The sequence below is a fragment of the Gymnoscopelus microlampas genome (genome assembly GCF_963454915.1).
Source record: "Gymnoscopelus microlampas genome assembly, chromosome: 5".
Classification (NCBI taxonomy): domain Eukaryota; kingdom Metazoa; phylum Chordata; class Actinopteri; order Myctophiformes; family Myctophidae; genus Gymnoscopelus; species Gymnoscopelus microlampas.
This window is the reverse complement of record NC_139942.1, coordinates 11,967,278-11,985,991: the sequence shown is the minus strand read 5'-3', so window position 1 is coordinate 11,985,991 and position 18,714 is coordinate 11,967,278. Positions and strand designations below refer to the sequence as shown.

General features: G+C 42.9%; 1 protein-coding gene across 1 annotated transcript in view; it reads left to right on the top strand.

Annotated features, from left to right (window-relative positions):
• adcy8 (adenylate cyclase 8 (brain)) overlaps window positions 1–18,714 on the top strand; it is a gene marked incomplete at both ends in the record, with an annotated part of 163,557 nt that overhangs the window by 126,129 nt on the left and 18,714 nt on the right. Inside the window, 3 exons of the mRNA XM_084057993.1 lie at window positions 1,473–1,645; window positions 2,902–2,980; window positions 15,296–15,454. Of these exons, the coding sequence (XP_083914119.1) occupies window positions 1,473–1,645; window positions 2,902–2,980; window positions 15,296–15,454 (411 nt within the window). The remainder of the gene's footprint in view (window positions 1–1,472; window positions 1,646–2,901; window positions 2,981–15,295; window positions 15,455–18,714) is intronic.

The window sequence follows — 18,714 nt, the reverse complement described above, 5'->3', positions numbered from 1 at the left end:
GGAGTATGTTCATGGACTTGTATAATTAAGCATTCATTGACATTTATGTTATAAATACACACACACACACACACACACACACACACACACAGTATCACATGTTTTTATTCAAAAGTACACACTGACATTGACTTCAGGCAAGTGTGAGATTCCATTTCAGTCTCAAGTCCCCCAGAGAATCTGAATAAAGATCTCTCTCTCTCTCTCTCTCTCTCTCTCTCTCTCTCTCTCTCTCTCTCTCTCTCTCTCTCTCTCTCTCTCTCTCTCTCTCTCTCGTGGTAAGAGCTCTGTGTAAAGCTTTTTTAACACAAACCTTCTCTTCTGGGGGTCCCTGGCATGAAACATTTTCAGATGGGGGTCCGTGTTTAAATATAAATCAATTTGGGGTTCCTTGACACGAAAAAAAAAAAACGTTTGAGAACCGCTGATTTAGAAGGTATTTGTAGAATTGGCCTCAGGTCTTAATGGGTTAATGTGGTTTTATACCATTGGACATCCTTCTCCTGTCACAACAGCTCACACATCATGCTGCAGTGTTGTTGTCAAACTATCCTTGGGTGATTGTAATCTGTGGGTGCGTATACACGCACGCACGCGCACACACACACACACACACACGCACGCACACGCACACGCACACACAGATAGTGTTAGCGCTCAACTGATTGCGCACACCGACTGATAGTGTGTCTTTGTAAATGGCTTGAATCTATAAAACAAAAACAAGACCAAAATAAGGTCTGCATAGTAGACTATAGCATCTCTAGCATCATAGAAGAAAAAGGGTAAGGAAGGGATACAGAGAGAGTTATACGAATAATTGGATCCCCCACCCGGCAGGGAGGGGTGCAGTTAGGGGTATAGAGTGTCTTGCTCAGGGACATCTCTACACAGCTGGGGCCGGGAATCGAACCTGGGTTAGGGGGTGAGGTGGAGACTGAAGAGGTGAGTGCTAGGGGGTGAGTTGGAGACTGAAGAGGTGAGTGCTAGGGGGTGAGGTGGAGTCTGAAGAGGTGAGTGCTAGGGGGTGAGGTGGAGACTGAAGAGGTGAGTGCTAGGGGGTGAGGTGGAGTGTGAAGAGGTGAGTGCTAGGGGGTGAGGTGGAGACTGAAGAGGTGAGTGCTAGGGGGTGAGGTGGAGACTGAAGAGGTGAGTGCTAGGGGGTGAGGTGGAGTGTGAAGAGGTGAGTGCTAGGGGGTGAAGTAGAGTCTGAAGAGGTGAGTGCTAGGGGGTGAGGTGGAGTCTGAAGAGGTGAGTGCTAGGGGGTGATGTGGAGTCTGAAGAGGTGAGTCTTCATATTGCAGCAGAAAAATTTGAGTGAGCTTGCAGTTCTGACTACAATTTATCACTGTGGTTTAACCCACGTACTGTCACTGTTGTGTGTCTTTTTCAGTACTTTGTCTTCACGGGGGTTCTGGCCATGGTGACGTGTGTCTCTCTCTCTCTCTCTCCTGTCTCTCTCTCTCTATCAGTATTTCGTCTTCACGGGGGTGCTGGCCATGGTGACGTGTGCAGTGTTCTTGAGGTTGAACTCTGTGATGAAGCTGGCTGTTCTGCTGGTGATGATCGCCATCTACTCCCTGCTGACCGAGGCCTTTTACACATCTCTGTTCCTACGATACGACACCGTGCACCACAATACAGAGTGAGTACACACGCATACGCACACACGCACTCACACACAGTGCCTTTTGCACTCTCTTCTTAACCACTGTCAGCCTGGTTTGGGTATAGCATGTGAATACAAGTGAACATTTTCTAAAGAATACTTTCAAAAAACATTTCAAGTGTTCCTAAAATAGCTAAAATAGCAGATCAACAAGCTCACGCAGTATATAGGGCGTATGCTCTGACTGTTACTGTCTCATGATTTGAATTTCCTGGATGTTGAAATGTGCAAATAAACTGGCTTTGCCATCCCCATCTCTCTCTCTCTCTCTCTCTCTCTCTCTCTCTCTCTCTCTCTCTCTCTCTCTCTCTCTCTCTCTCTCTCTCTCTCTCTCTCTCTCCGTGTTGACCTTTTGCTTGTTGGTTGACAATGTGAGCCACCAGGAAGTCATTGTCTGGCCTAATGGAGGCATTCTCTCTGATAGCATGGTGACCTTTCAGTTTGTCCGTGTACACGCACGCACGTACAGTACACACACACACACACACACACACACACACACACACACACACACACACACACACACACACACACACACACACACACACACACACACACACACACACACACACACACACACACACACACACACACACACTGCTTCCCTTGGAGCTCTGGTTGTCATTTAAGCTCCATGTGGTTTGTATATATCAGATTTCATTCTTTGTATTCATTCCTTGAAACCCTGGGGACTGGAAGCAAAAGGCCACAATGTGTAGCAACAACATACAGAACATTATAGGAACAACAGACACAGCATAAGGTTTTGACACTCTGATACAGAACATAGAATGGGGCGAAAGTGTAGGGTGGGTGATGACTGATTTAAAGCGGCGTTTAACTTTAAAAAACCTGCCCACCAATCATAACTCCAAGCTAATATAAACTACAGAAATTAGCCTACCAGTGACATACATAATGTGTTTTATTGTTTGTTGTTTTACTCGTAGTATTTTATATTCGTTTACTGAGTGTACATGCACTTTGATTCAACGCTGTTGTTTTAAATGTGCTCTATAAATAAAGTGTATTGGATTTGATTGGACACAAATGGTACCATCTTATAATGAAGATAAGATTGAATGTGCTCCTTTAAGACAACTCATGCTACCACCTTACACCAAACCATCGAGATTTCACGGTTGTTTATGCTTGTCTGTATATCACATCAACAGAAAGTGTCCACAGAGACAGAGACATCATCTAATATATAACCAATTGTGTTCCATCAGAAACTTCCTGGGAACTAAAGAAACGTCACTGCTCCTGATGGCTATGTTCCTGTTGGCCGTCTTCTACCACGGACAGCAGGTAAGATGTTACTACACCTACAGTATACAGTATAATCTATACATGACGCCTGGTCTAACATGCAACTGAATCCACAATCACATTCTTAACATTTGCGGTCAAGAGAAAAACTGCATCTGTATAGCACCTTTCATGACATGAAATGCAGCTCAAAGTGCTTTCCAGACCAAGAATAAAGCACAAGTGCTTTACAGAAAAAGTTTTTAAAATATTTGAACAATAAATAAAAAAAAAGAAAAGCATAAAACAACATTAAAATAATAGAAAAAAGGGCAGTGAATCAGGCAATACAGTGAGGACATGAATAACAACACAGAGATTTAAAAATCAACTAAAAGCAAGAGTGAATAAATAGTCTTAAAGCTATCCACAGAGGCTGCCTGTCTTAGGTGTATTGGGAGTTTATTCCACGCCGTCTGCCCGTTGAAGCAGAATGCTGCTTCACCGTGTTCTTTATATGTCATTGTAGGCACTGCAAGCAGGTCAGCACTAGAAGACCTGAAGGGGCCGTTCGGAACATATGTAGGCAGGCAGTCATAGAGGTCGGAAGGTGCCAGACCATTGAGAACTTTATAAACAAGTAAAATCATTTTAAGATCAATCCTAAAAACAACCGAGAGCCAATGCAGTGAAGATAAAACTGGAGTAATATGTTCTCTCATCTTAGTTTGAGTTAAAGCTAAGGAACTGGACAGACTCCTGGGTGAGGCAGGGATTGATCCTCGAGATGTTGTCAATTGTAAACCTACAGGAGCGAGCAATGTTTTGAGGGACAGCCAACTGTCCAGGACAAGAGCCTGGCTCTTGGCAGCATTGAGTTATTGTTAACGTTATCATTATTGGTGTGAACAGCATCCCCCCCCCCCCCCACACACACACACACACACACACACACACACACACACACACACACACACACACACACACTGATGTAAATGTGTAGGGGGACTTCTCAAACACATCACCACGAAACTGTGACTTTGAATTATTCAGCTGGCTCATCTGCAGTTAACACAAAACTAATCGATGCAAGTGTGATTAAAAAGACATCAAACACATATATAAGAAAATAAATGTCCTCCGCTGCATTTTTCCTGCTTTCTTTCTTTCGTCTACAAATCTTTCAATTACTCTAATCCGTCTCTCTCTATCTCTCTCTCTCTCTCTCTCTCTCTCTCTCTCTCTCTCTCTCTCTCTCTCTCTCTCTCTCTCTCTCATAACATTTATTGTACTCAGAGTCAGAGAACCTCAGGGGAGTCTGATGTGTAATTGAAGGTCTTTTCTTTCCCTGTGTGAAAAGTCCAGCCACGTTCTGCAGTCAGTCGGTGACATATCGATTTTCCCATCGCTCAGGTTTTCACTTCTTGTCTGACACCGAGCAAACTTTCAAACTAAACATAGAAAAGCAATTATTCCAGGTCTGTTTTGTTCCAGTGTGAGCTCCATTAACCATGACTTGTCAGCTTAACTTGAACCATGACTCGAAATCTTGTCATGACTCGACATCGCATCGTGAACCATGACTCGACATTGCATCGTGAACCATGACTCAACATCTTATCATGACTTGACATCTTATCACAAACCATGACTCGACATCTTATCATGACTCGACATCTTATCACAAACCATGACACGACACCTTATCTTATTGTGAACCATGACTCGACACCTTATCGTGAACCATGACTCAACATCTTATCATGACTCGACATCTTATCACGAACCATGACTCGACATCTTATCGTGAACCTTGACACGACACCTTATCTTATCATGAACCATGACTCGACACCTTATCGTGAACCATGACTCGACACCTTATCGTGAACCATGACTCGACATCTTATCGTGAACCATGATGCGACATCTCATCTCGAACCATGACTCAACATCACATTGTGAACCATGACTCGACATGTTATCATGACTCGACATCTTATTGTGAACCACGACTCGACATCTTATCGCGAACCTTGACTCGACATCTTATCGTGAACCATGACTCGACATCTTATCGTGAACCATGACGCGACATCTCATCTCAAACCATGACTCAACATCACATTGTGAACCATGACTCGACATGTTATCATGACTCGACATCTTATTTTGAACCACGACTCGACATCTCATCGTGAACCATGACTCGACATCTTATCGTGAACCATGACTTGACATCTCATCGTGAACCATGACTCGACATTTGCAACTCCTGGAGTTGCAAATGGAGAATATTAACACGGATTTTACTGTATGTCTCTCTGGCAAAATTCAAATTTAAATATGCTTTATTGACATGACAATCCCATAAAAAAAGATCAGAGCTAGATGTGTTTTTCTACAAATTCTAATATAGGAGTGGATGGAAGTGACGTTTTTTGGGATGACATCGCATCCGTCCATTACTTCTATCAGAGTCGAGGGATCATTCCTAGATTGTGTTAGAGCGCCCTCTTGTGGGATTTAAAAAAAACATCTGAAAGGACGTAGATTTACGTCCTTGGCAGGCAATGTGTTAATGACATACCGCATGACACATAATAATGATAATAATAATAATAATAATGATACATATTATATCAACATCTTATCAAGACTCGACATCTCATCACGAACCATGACTCGACATCTTATCATGACGTGACATCTCATCTCGAACCATGACTCAACATCACATTGTGAACCATGACTCAACATCACATTGTGAACTATGACTCGACATCTTATTGTGAACCATGACCCGACATCTTATCGCGAAACATGACCCGACATCTTATCGCGAACCATGACCCGACATCTTATCGCGAACCATGACTCGACACCTTATCGTGAACCATGACTCGACACCTTATCGTGAACCATGACGCAACAACTTATCTCGAACCATGACTCAACATCACATTGTGAACCATGACTCAACATCGTATCATGACTCGACATCTTATCACGAACCATGACTTGACATCTTAACGTGAACCATGACTCGACACCTTATCGTGAACCATGACTCGACACCTTATCATGAACCATGACGTGACATCTCATCTCGAACCATGACTCAACATCAAATTGTGAACCATAGTTATATACCTGAAAATGCCAAATAAATATATTGTTTAAAAAAAAAAAAAAAAAAAAAATGTGAACCATGACTCGCCATATTATCATGACTCGACATCTTATCGTGAACCATGACTCAACATCTCATCGTGAACCATGACTCGACATCTTATCGCGAACCATGACTCGACATCTTATCGTGAACCATGACTCGACATCTTATCGTGAACCATGACTCGACATCTTATCGTGAACCATGACTCGAATTCTCATCGTGAACCCTGACTTGACATCATACCGTGAACTCGACATCTTACTATCAACCATGACATCTTAGCCCTGGCCTCCAGTGTCTCACACTGCACAGTAAAATCCACAATGTTTATTTAACTGAGTGAACAAATACATGTAGGGTCCACTTGGTTACAAAATGGAGAATATTAACACAGATTTAACTGTATGTCTCTCTGGCAAAATTACAATTTAAATATGCTTTATTGACATGACAGTCCCATAAAAAAAGATCAGAGCTAGATGTGTTTTTCTACAAACCCTAATATAGGAGTCAACGGAAGTGACTTTTTTTGGGAGTGATGTCACATACGTCCATTTCTTCTATCAGAGTCAAGGGATCATAAGTTGCGTTAGAGCGCCCTCTTGTGGAATTTTAAAAAACATAATAATAATAATAATAATAATAATAATAATAATACATATTATTATCATAGTACCATTAATATAATGATACTAGAGCACCGAAGTCTGACATCACTGCCGCTAGAGGGCGCGATCCCCCTGGGTCACAGCGTTATTTTTTGTATTGGATTTCCCATAGGAAATCCAGAAACAAACAAATCACCCTGGCGATTTTACTCATATGGATATGAACCATCAACTGATGGTAAAATAAAAAGTGATTCATTCCAAATGATTCTTCAAGACGTTATCAAATGTAACTCAATATCATTCATAAACGACACAGACAGTCACATACCTGACCAAATTGCCGGGGTGGTTTGTTCTTATATGATGCGATCTAAGATTCCCCCATGGGAAATCCAATGCAACAAATTACGCTGTGACCCAGGGGTAGTGGGAGTGACTTCAGGACCGTCGGTACTCTATACATAACATATAATATATCATAGTCTCTCTGTCTCTGTCAGTGTTGCCGGATTCTGTGAGAGAAACAAGCAACCAGGTCTAGGAAAACCAGCCCAAAAGAAGCTACTTTAACATATACATCAGCTATTTTCAAATAAAATATTGCGGGGAAATTATAATAAGCAGATCTGGCAACCCTGTCTCTCTGTCTCTGTCTGTCTGTCTGTCTGTCTGTCTGTCTGTCTGTCTGTCTGTCTGTCTGTCTCTCTGTCTCTCTCTCTCTCTCTCTCTCTCTCTCTCTCTCTCTCTCTCTCTCTAACCTTTACCAGTTGAGCACATGGTGTGATGTGTGCTCTCGCTGGATTTGATGGGGAAATTGGTTTGTTGCTGAGGGATTGTGGGACGTTGAGTCCGGGTCACGACCGCACATCAAAGACATCATTCCGTTCTATTATTAGAAGAGGGTTGAATTGTAATACAGAAGCGATTAAATAGCCACCCCGCGTGTGAAGCAATCCTCTAGGACAGTCGGTTCTCAGACGCTTTCATGTCAAGGACCCCCAGGTTGATAATATGCCGTAGGCCACGAACCCCCATTTCATACCATTTTCTATCTCGGGGACCCCCAGTATACACTGTAAACTCCTAACTGTAAAGCTCCTTACACACCGGGGGCGATATTTTCATGCAAATAATATATATTTTTTAAAACCTTATAAACTTCGCTTCCACGGAGCAAAAAGGCGTCTTTTACTTATTCGGAACAAGTCCGAATTTTGCGTATATTCGCATAATCGCTGGTGTGTAATGACCTTAAGAGTGTACAAATGGAACCAAATGGACCTCATAGGTCCATTTGGTTCCACTCGTGCATACGTATATGCACGATGTGTATACTGTAGGGTTGAAGCTGTTAAACACATTTTAATGCTATATTAACTAATGTTGCTGGGGACCCCCTGGAACCCCCCTCAGGCATTTTTTATTATTTTATATATTTAATATAAATTCGTATACAATATCTTAAAGCAACTTAAAAACTGTCTGGGGTGCTCACAAAAGCCAGCATAGACGTTCATAGACGGTCCCTTTAACTCTGAGAGTTAAAGAGACCCGTAAGGCTCTCGCAAGGGTTCATTTGGTTCCATTTGCACACTCTCAGAGTTAAATAAGCGCTGCAGATTTGACAGTGTAGATTGAGGTTCTAGAGATACAAATGTTATTAAATTGGGGGTCCGTGGCCTAATGCATATCAAACTAGGGTCCTTGAAATGAAAAAGGTTGCGAATCATTGTGAGAAAATGTGTGATTTATAATGGATAAAGGAATAATGATCAAAGACGGTATCCGTCATAATGACAAATTCATGTTTGGGGGCATAAAGATAAGACTGTGAGATCACGATAAAACATATATTAATTTCAATTACTTCTATTAAGTACAATTTTGAGGAACATATACTTCACTTGTCCATCTTTCAATGCTTTATACTTACTCTCAGGGAAGGGGGGAGAAAAAGAATTTGACAAATGTTGTGAATTGGGACATTCTATAGAATTAATACTTTGTACTTTGGTTACTTTAAGTATGTTTTGATGCCAGTACTCAAGTAACATGTTGAATATATGGACTAAATGAACACCCTCACCCCTGAGAGAGAAAAGGGGTTTTAAGTTTGGCATCATTTAGTGAGTGGAGATAGAACTTGAGTATCGTTTTCTGTTTTTCTCATTAAGAAAGGTTGGTGTTGGGATAATGAGTTGGTGAGCAGTGAACCTAGCCGGTCCCTAACGGGCCCGGAGTCATTAGCAGGAAGCTCAATTAATAAACGTTAACAAACATAAGCCCCCGTGATTCACAACTCTTATTTACTAGACTGTAGCGGCGCTGCTGATACATTTTTTACTTTAGACTCTTTTTTTTCTTCTTCAACTTAGAGTTTTATTAAAGTGTCTGCCCTGAGATTCGGAGGTCGGGGTTTGATTCCCCGGCCGGGTCATACCAAAGACTATACGAATGCCTCCCTGCTTTGCACTCCGCATCCAGGTGTTGGATTGGGGGCAAGTCTTTGTGACACACTAGTGTCATGTCCACTTGTACACCATGGCTGGGGGATGTACCACATCAAGCCGCCTCACGACACAGGAGATAGGCTCGGCAAGGCTTACTTACTATACAATCACAGATAGAGAATACTTTTAACCCATTAAGACCTGCGGCCGATTTAAAAAAAAAAAAATCTAAATCCTAACAGCTTTTAGAAAAAAATATTTTACAAAAATGTCCACGATTTTTCTAAAATAGCAGATCCACAAGCTCATAGCGCGGCACTCGGTGCCGCGCTATGAGCTTGTATATCTGTTATTTTAGAATAGCCAAAGATGCCAAAGATGCCAAAGATGCGTTCCCTGACACAGATGCGTTCCCGGTCTTAATGGGTTAAAAGCCAAGAAAACATAGGGAAAAGAAGTGGTCCAGCTCACTGTCTACACTTACAGAAATGTATTTAAAGAACATTTCTTGTGCACCACATATTCAAGAGAACGTGTTGTTAAAAAAATGCAGAATTACAGCCAAAATGTTGCCAAAACTATAAAGCAGGGAAGGCAGATTAGGTCATGTTTCCTCAGCTGCCCTGCTCTGTGACAGCGTGATAATTATGTTGTTAAAAACAACTTTTATAATGACATAAAACCTGTGAACCCACCAAGCCGTATTATGCCACAGGCCACGATGGAGGAAACGATTTGCATATTTTCATCTTATCAGCCCATTCTGGGAGCAGAATGAAAGTCGTGCTCATTATCTGGAAGAACAAACGGTTCAGAAAGAGAAACAACATTCCCTTTCTTCTTGCTGGTATGTTTTTTTTTAAGGAGAGTTATGAAGAGACGTTGTGGTTTAATAACTCCGGTGAAATATTCTGTTGGCCGTTCAGAAAGTCAGGCTGTTACTGGGAGATAACAGAGCCCCCAGGACGATATCTCCCGTTAAACTTTTTTCCTCTTTATTGCTACTTTTGAGAGCTGTTTGTGGCTCACAAGAATAAACAGAAATATCACACTGCGTGTGTGTGTGTGTGTGTGTGTGTGGGTCCTGGGCGATAACGAAACCCAATCAGTCAGCGCTGTTGTATTCTAGCTGATAAACACACATGGGCAGGTTCCTGGTCGGAACCCAGTGGTGGACATTAACAAAGTACATTTACTTGAGTACCATACTTAAAAATCATGACTTTTTATTTTTATTCTTAACGAACATTTAATTGATATTAAAAATACAATTTACTTTGTATATGTTTTGCTTTTGACCCCCTTTAGTTGCTATGCCAATTGATTCCTCCCCTCACACATTTCTGTGCGTTGTCACTGCTGTTGTATCCTAATGGCTCACATGCCAGTGAGGAGCCCCCACCGGGAGGACGTAGAGCCTCCGTCCGTCCTACTCCTCCCGCCCAACAACACTCCCAGCTGAAATGCACCGCCGCAGCACGCAGTACGTGCAGTGACAAATATCACCCTCCCCGCCCCGGCTTCTCTCCCCTGAACACGGGCCAATTGTGGATGCACCGCGGTGAATTCGAACCCACAACCTCCACGGCGGTGGGCAGGCTCTTTACCACTGTGCCACCCGAGCGTCGTTTTGTTTTTGACATTTCATTTTTATTAAAAAAAGAATGTAACCATGTCATTTCTACTTCTAAATAAGCGTTTTTAAATCCCAATACTTTAAATGAAGTATGTTTGACAGAGCAACTTTCACTTTTAGTTGACCAGGAGTATTTGTTTTACTTTGACTCAAGTACTTTGAGCACTTTGCCCACCCCTGCCTGCAACCTAATCGGCAGAATAAAACGACACTGTATGTTTCTAGAAACAAACTTTGAATCTTGACGGTTCTGAACCGATGCCGAACCATGTCAACTCAACATGCAGTACTAGGGTTTCGTGTAGGGCTAGTTTGAAACAGCGTTGCCAGATCGTGCGAGAGAAATAAGCAACCAGGTCTATGAAAACAAGCCCAAAAGAAGCGACTACAATAGGAGCAACAAACAATGGAGCACTTTAGACCTACAGGTCTAAAGTGCTACATTGTATATGCATCGGCTATTTGACCCCCAGGGGATGCTGAGGTTCAAGTGGTTAATTTGATGTATTTTAAAAATGTCAATACAATATTCAATCAATATAAAATAAAAACAGGTTATGGGGTTAGTGTTAGAATTTGGGTTAGGATTTAGGATTAAAGGGATAATTAAACAAAAAACACATTCGTGACATTTTAGTTTAAAGAGCTGTAGAGACAGGGAGACCGCAGATACTGAACAAACACTCCATAGCAGAATATAGAGAAATGTAACACTTATGTTGAACAAAGGAAAATCACGTACCCTACCTTTAAGGTCTCCGTCTTGGTCTGATGGTTCGGGAGGATAATTATCATAGGTGATAACCTCTGTTCTCCTGGCGTTTAGCCCAGGTCCAACCTTGGCACACACTCTGTCTCCACTCCGGCCAGGAGCACCTGTGCCTGCTCCACGTGGTCAGATAGCAGGCAGATGTCATCTACGTAGTCCAGGTCCGTTCGGGCACTCGTTGTCAAAGTGGGGTCTGGGGACCCCCAGGGGTTCTTGACGGGGTTCCAGAGGGTCCCCAGCCAAATCGGCTATTAGCATCAACATCTGTTTAACCACTTTAGCCCTATTTTATACTTGGGCTATTCGGAAATAGCCAATCTACAAGCTAAACGATGCAACCTGCAGTTGGGAGCTTGTGAATCTGAATTTTCATTCATTATTATTTTATTTTTTGTTGAAGCATTATTTTGAATAATTTTGAAAGATTTTAACACAAATGTTCTCTTATGGGGGCCCAAAATCTTGCCCAAAAAATATGGGTGCACAAAATCTTTTCAGATGGGGTTCCTCAGCCAAATACATCCTTAGAATGAAAATGTTTGTGAACCATCGCATTAGGGGTGATTGATTGATTGATTGATTGATTGATTGATTGATTGATTGATTGACAATGTATTCAATTCATCAACAGGGCAAAGGATATTAACATAATAAGACATGTCATCAACCAATACAATTAGCCATATTTACTGAGTTTTCTGACAGACTAAAAGGAGTCTTAGTAATAATGAGGCAGAGTTCTTGCTCCAATCCACTGATGTACTCGAGCACATAGTCCAGGGCTGTATTGAAGAGAAAGGCCTTATAATCGCAACATTTAATTCAAGCTGTAACCATATATCTTTGTACAGTAAGCCAGGCAGGTCACGTTCCTGTGTAATTAATTATGCAATTATTGAATTGACACACAGTAGGAAAGCTGAGAGCACGGCACAGGAATGACTAATGGATCTGAACCCAGGTCAAGCAGGGACACAGATTAGACTATTAACCCTTACTCTCTCTCTCTCTCTCTCTCTCTCTCTCTCTGTGTGTGTGGGTGTGTGTGGGTGTGCGCACGTGCGTGCGTGTGTGCGTGCTGTTACTATACTTGTATGGGAGCCAAATGTCCCCACAAGTAGTAGACTGGAACAGACATTGTAAGGAACATTTTCCTGACATATATAAACATAAATTGCTGTTTTATGGTTTATTGTCTCCTGCCAAGGCCGAGACTACCCTGTCCGTCCGTCCGTGTGTCCGTCTGTCTGTGAACAGCTAATCTCCGGCACCGTTGGCCCGGTCGCTGCGAAACTGTGCACACACACTCCCCGGATTCCAAACCCGCACCTCTAACCGCATAAAACGCATTTTTCAGATTGGCTGATTACTCCTACAGATTTTGTCCAAACACCATGCAAATCGGTACACAGTATCTCTCTAGTCATGTGATCAACACGGATCTTCCATATTCCATCCTGATTGGCTAACATTGGCTTCCAAGGTTTGCAGGATTAGTTTGTTTTGAAATAAATGCATCAAATCATGAACGCAGTGCAATTTCTGTGACATTTTGCACGCACATTCCCACTAGGCAGAGGAAGAAATGCCACCCTTTTCACCTTGCCCTGTTATAGTGCCACCAGCAGGTCTAATTTAACAAAACACATTTTTGGAACAAAATGCCTCAAATCATGAATGTAGTGTCCGATTGCCGTGAAAGGCCTAAGAAGAAATGGCACCCTTTTCATATTGGCCTATTATAGCGCCACCAGGAGGCCCCTGACCTGGCGGAGACCTGTGCTCTGAGGAACATTTTTTCTAGTTATTTTTTTTATTAGTTAGTGAAAGATTCAGGTTGGGGTTAGGGTTAGGATTAGACATTTAGAGGTTAGGTATAGGGTAGGGAGTAGAGTTATGCCTGATTTATACTTTGTTGTGTGCTGGTGTAGGCCAATCGAAAATAGCTGATCTCACTTGCAGATCTGCTATTTCCGTCTTAAGGGTTAAAAATCCCCCCCAAAAAAACATTTCTGCATTCAAAACATATCACTGTTGATATCCTCACAATTACAGTACTACAAACATATGCGTGCAGGCGTGCATGTGTGCGCGCGCGTGAATGCGCTCGTGTGTGGAGGAGCCAGCACTTAAACGAGGTCTAATTGACAGCTAAATGACAGTCATTAGTTAGCATGACTCCGTTCACCTTGACTCGCTGCCAAGGTCGCTGAAACAGGTGTCCAATCTGAGTGTAATGTATTTACCACGCCACTCTGCTTTGTGACGTGGTACTGGGACTGTCACCTGCATTATGTCTGATATCTGCTGCTAAATGATGTCTCACCTGCACATGAGACTATAATGCACAAAGGTCTACGTATCTTCTGTGCCTTATATAGCGCTGATGTCGGGCAGAAACGTCTTAACTCCATATTTGACTATATTTAACTGTTTGTGTTATTTTGTAAATTAACGTCCTACTTGATCATATACAGCCTCACACAAAAGCATCAAAAGTAGCCGATCTGCAGAGCTTGTAGATCTGCTTGTAAATACTGAGTAACTACATGATCTATTTATCGGCTATACAATGAATAGTTTGTTTTGAAACAAGCTGCGAGGCCTGTGTGTGTGTGTGTGTGTGTGTGTGTGTGTGTGTGTGTGTGTGTGTGTGTGTGTGTGTGTGTGTGTGTGTGTGTGTGTGTGTGTGTGTGTGTGTGTGTGTGTGTGTGTGTGTGTGTGTGTGTGTGTGTGTGTGTGTGTGTGTGTGTGTGTGCGTGTGTTCGCAGCATTCACTGTGTCCGGTCCGGAAGGCTCTGTTTTATTCACAGATTTACAAATAAAAGAGCGTCGGAAAGGGTTCATGCATTTAGACCTGGAAAGCCTATACGTTGTTATACCTTTCAATCCGGGAAAGCATAATCTGTGTCATTTTAGTTGTTACTATATCGTCACTGTCGGGCAGAAACCTTGTATCTCCAAGTTTCAAATGTGTATGTATTTTTCGTAAATTAAAGCCCTACTTCATTATACAAGAGTGTCGCACAAAAGTAGTGAAAATAGCCGTTCTACAAGCACACAACGCCTCGCATCGCGAGGCGTTGTGCGCTTGCAGATCGGCTATTTTCATTATTCTAAATCGCTTTTAACACATCGGGTGCCAAACACGGTCTGAACCGTGTGTTTACTTAGTGGCGGTTCCGAAGCTTCGGTGCCGAACACGGTCTGAACCGTGATTTCAGTCTTTTTGTTTTTTTCGTTTTTCTCCGCGCGGGCGGGGCTAGAGCAGCTCTAGGAGCACCCATTGTAATCCTGCGAAGGAAGTGCCAGATCGCTCACCGGAAACGCTTTTTTTTCCCCCTTCCGGTTCCTGTCTATTTCCTACTTTGAAACGCCTATATCTCCAAATCTGTTTCCTGTGGGGAAAAACGGTCATGCGCGATGCGCGATTCCCCCCCCGTTGTAACTCGCCAGGGTAATGTTATGGTTCCAGCCTGTAGCCAGGCTCATGGGACAACATGAATCGCTGCTTTTTTTTGCGTGGATTTGCTTGTAACGCACGCGGAAGGTTTAAACAGCAAAGCGCAGTCAACGGGGAGAATGCTGGAATTTCTGGAATCTAGAATTTCTGGAATCTAGAAGGTGTTTTTTTAGAATGGGCCTCATGGGTCTAAATGGGTGTAAATCACAACCCGGGTATATCCCAGTCACACACGTGACACAATTATGTCATTTTGTTTGTGACGCAGTTGGAGTACACGGCTCGCCTGGACTTCCTGTGGCGCGTCCAGGCCAAGGAGGAGATCAACGAGATGAAGGAGCTGCGGGAGCACAACGAGAACATGCTGCGCAACATCCTGCCCAGCCACGTGGCGCGACACTTCCTGGAGAAAGACCGCGACAACGAGGTACTCTTAACCCCGGTGGCTCTCAACCTGTGGGTAGCCCACATGATTTTTTTTGGGGGGGAGGGGGGAGGGGGGTTCCCCAGATAACAGTGAGTGAAGTGCCAATTTAAGGACTTTTACCGTAAGACCTTTTTAATACAAAAAAAAATGAAAAGAAAAAACACGGCCCAAACATGTTTGAAAGTGGAATATCCCTTTAACTGCTCCCTCTGAGCGCTCATGACCATCTGAGACCCATCAGCTGGATGAAGCTGAGACTGAATTAAGAAACGTCTCCCCCCCAATGTGACTTTAACCCATTAAGAACTGAGGCCGTTTCTAAAAATGTATTTTCCGAAAGTTTTATGTTGCTATGTCAGTGGTATGTCAAGCACTCCAAAAATGATACGCGGCCAAATACATATCACTTTGTGCCGCGCTATGAGCTTGTATATCTGCAACTTTTGAATACAATGACACAGATGCTTTCCCGGTTTTGAATGGGTTAATGTAACTTTAAGAAGGAATGTACAACTAGAAGGTTCCTCTCCATACATTAAGGTTCCGTTCCCAGGGGCATGTATGGATTTAGCCCGTATCCCACCCCCAGCAAACCCAACCCTGAGTGTTTTATCTGCAGAAGAATCAAGTTTAGTTTTTTTTCTGTCACCTCGGAATACCTTACCTCAGTTCACCCCCCCCCCCCCCCCCGCCCCCGCAATGCCCAAGGGCACGCACACACACACACATGCTTGTATGACTATACTGCTGAGGACATAAAGATTTAAGGACACAGGCTTTATGAATGCCATGTTTACAATATTTCGCCATTTAAAAAAAAAGATTTTTAACTAGCTCTTTAACTAAAGGCGATCGACAAATATCCGATCGACAAGCTCATGACGTGTCGTGAGCTTGTAGATTGGCTATATTCGGTGCGGGACATCAGTGCACAGCTCTGTGCAAAATCTAAGTTTTCTTTCACCTTAGAAAACCTCACCTTAGTTCAACTCCCCACCCCCCACCCCCCACCCCCGACCTCCTCTGCGTGCCCATGGGCAAAAACGCACGCACGCACGCACGCACGCACGCACGCACGCACGCACGCACGCACGCACGCACGCACACACACACACACACACACACACGCATCACATGCACGCACCCACAGTGCCCATGGGTATGGTGTGATAAAAGGATGTGTTGTGAATCTCATTCAATCTCCTGCAGAGTAACACTCTCTGTCCTTTCAGAGAGAGAGAGAGAGAGAGAGAGAGAGAGAGAGAGATAGTCTGTCTGTCTCTCTATGTGGCTCTCTCCCTCTCTCTCTCTCTCTCTCTCTCTCTCTCTCTCTCTCTCTCTCTCTCTCTCTCTCTCTCTCTCTCTCTCTCCTTTCAAAGAGATAGACAGACAGACAGACAGACAGACAGACAGACAGACAGAGATAGTAACATATTCTCCTATTAAAGAGAAAGAGACAGAGAGAGAGACATGGAGACATACTAACTCTCTCTCTCTCCTTTCAAAGAGAGAGAGACAGACAAACAGACAGACAGACAGACAGACAGACAGACAGACAGACAGACAGACAGACAGACAGACAGACAGACAGACAGACAGAGACGGAGAGGAGAGAGTAACAAAACCTCCACATCCTCGTTCCATCCTCATCTCACCCTGCAGAGCGCCGTCATGCCTATTAACCTCCTGCTCTCATTAAAAAAATATATGACCAAATACAAAAGAATAAAAACGGCGACTGAAAATAAATTTGGCGACTGAAGCGCCCGATGTGTTCCCTGTCCATACACAGTGGTGTAAAGTAACTAAGTACATTTACTCAAGTACTGTACTTACGTACAATTTTGAGGTACTTACTTTACTAGAGTATTTCAGAGAGAGAGAGAGAGAGAGAGCAAGAATGAGATTTGTGAGCTGTTGTGACAGGAGAAGGATGTCCAGTGGTACACAACCCTCTTAAAGACCATCAATCATAAGTGTCCTGCTCCACTGTCTGCACACAGAAAGTGATCTTGCAGACAGAAACATTGGCTGCTATTCGTCCCGACTGTTTGATACCAAGTGAACGCAAAACATTGACATATATATTGCTGCTATTTGTTTCAGGAGCTCAAGCCCAGGCTAACCTTACCTACGTGTATAGACCCCTTAACAGACGACGTCACACTGATAAGAACCAGTATGTGCGCGCAGGCCGGCACCAAATGAAACCCATTCTGTCATGTCTCGCTAGGACACGCCTCACTAGCCAACACACAAGAGGCGGTTGAATGAACTGAAACCAGCTGCACCCCTAAACAATATGTTGGGAATTGATTGCATGAAACAATCACCTGTGCGTCCAGTCTCAATGTTGTTAAACAAATAATTGGTCTATAGCGTTTAGAACTAATTTCCGAAAGCAAATGCCCGTTTCGGTTCCCTAAGATGCGATGTAATGCATCTCTGTTTACACTTTTTGTTTTATTTTTCTTTCTTATACATGACTTTGTTTGGATTGTTTTGTTCCGCTTTAGCTTTGGCAGAAGAAAGAAAGAAAGAAAAGTTCAGCAGGGGACATTTATTTATTTATTTTAGTTGTGTTTGATGTCTTTTTAATCACACTCAGATTGATTAGGTTTGTGTTTACTGCAGGAGTCATAGTTTCGCAGTGGTGTGTTTGAGAACTCGCCCTTAACATTTAAATTGGTGGTTCTCAAAACTTTTTTTTTATTTCAAGGTCCCCAAGTGGAACCAAATAGGGTCCATTTGGTTTCATGATGTTATCACTACATTGTGAGCTTGTAGATGGGCTGTTTTTGAATGGGCAAAGTATAAAATAGGGCTTTATTGGTTAATGTATGTTTTGTGTTTATCTAAATCGGCAAGGTAACCCGTAAACTAAATTTTTCAAGTAATGGTAGTCTAGTAAAAAAAAGTACAATAGGCAATTGGCTAATGGCCTCTGAGATGTAGTGGAGTAGAAGTATAACATTGAAATATGGTTTAAAAAAAAGTACCTCATAATTGTACCAAAGTAGAAGTAAATGTACTTAGTTACTTTCCACCACTGAGTTCATACCTCAATATAAAAAAAAAAAAAAAGAACACAACGCAAGACCTTTGCCATTGTCCCCCGGAACAATATGTCTCCCCGACAGACAAGACCCTTATCTCACACGCACGCACGCACGCACGCACGCACGCACGCACGCACGCACGCACGCACGCACGCACGCACGCACGCACGCACACACACACAGTCACACACACACACAGTC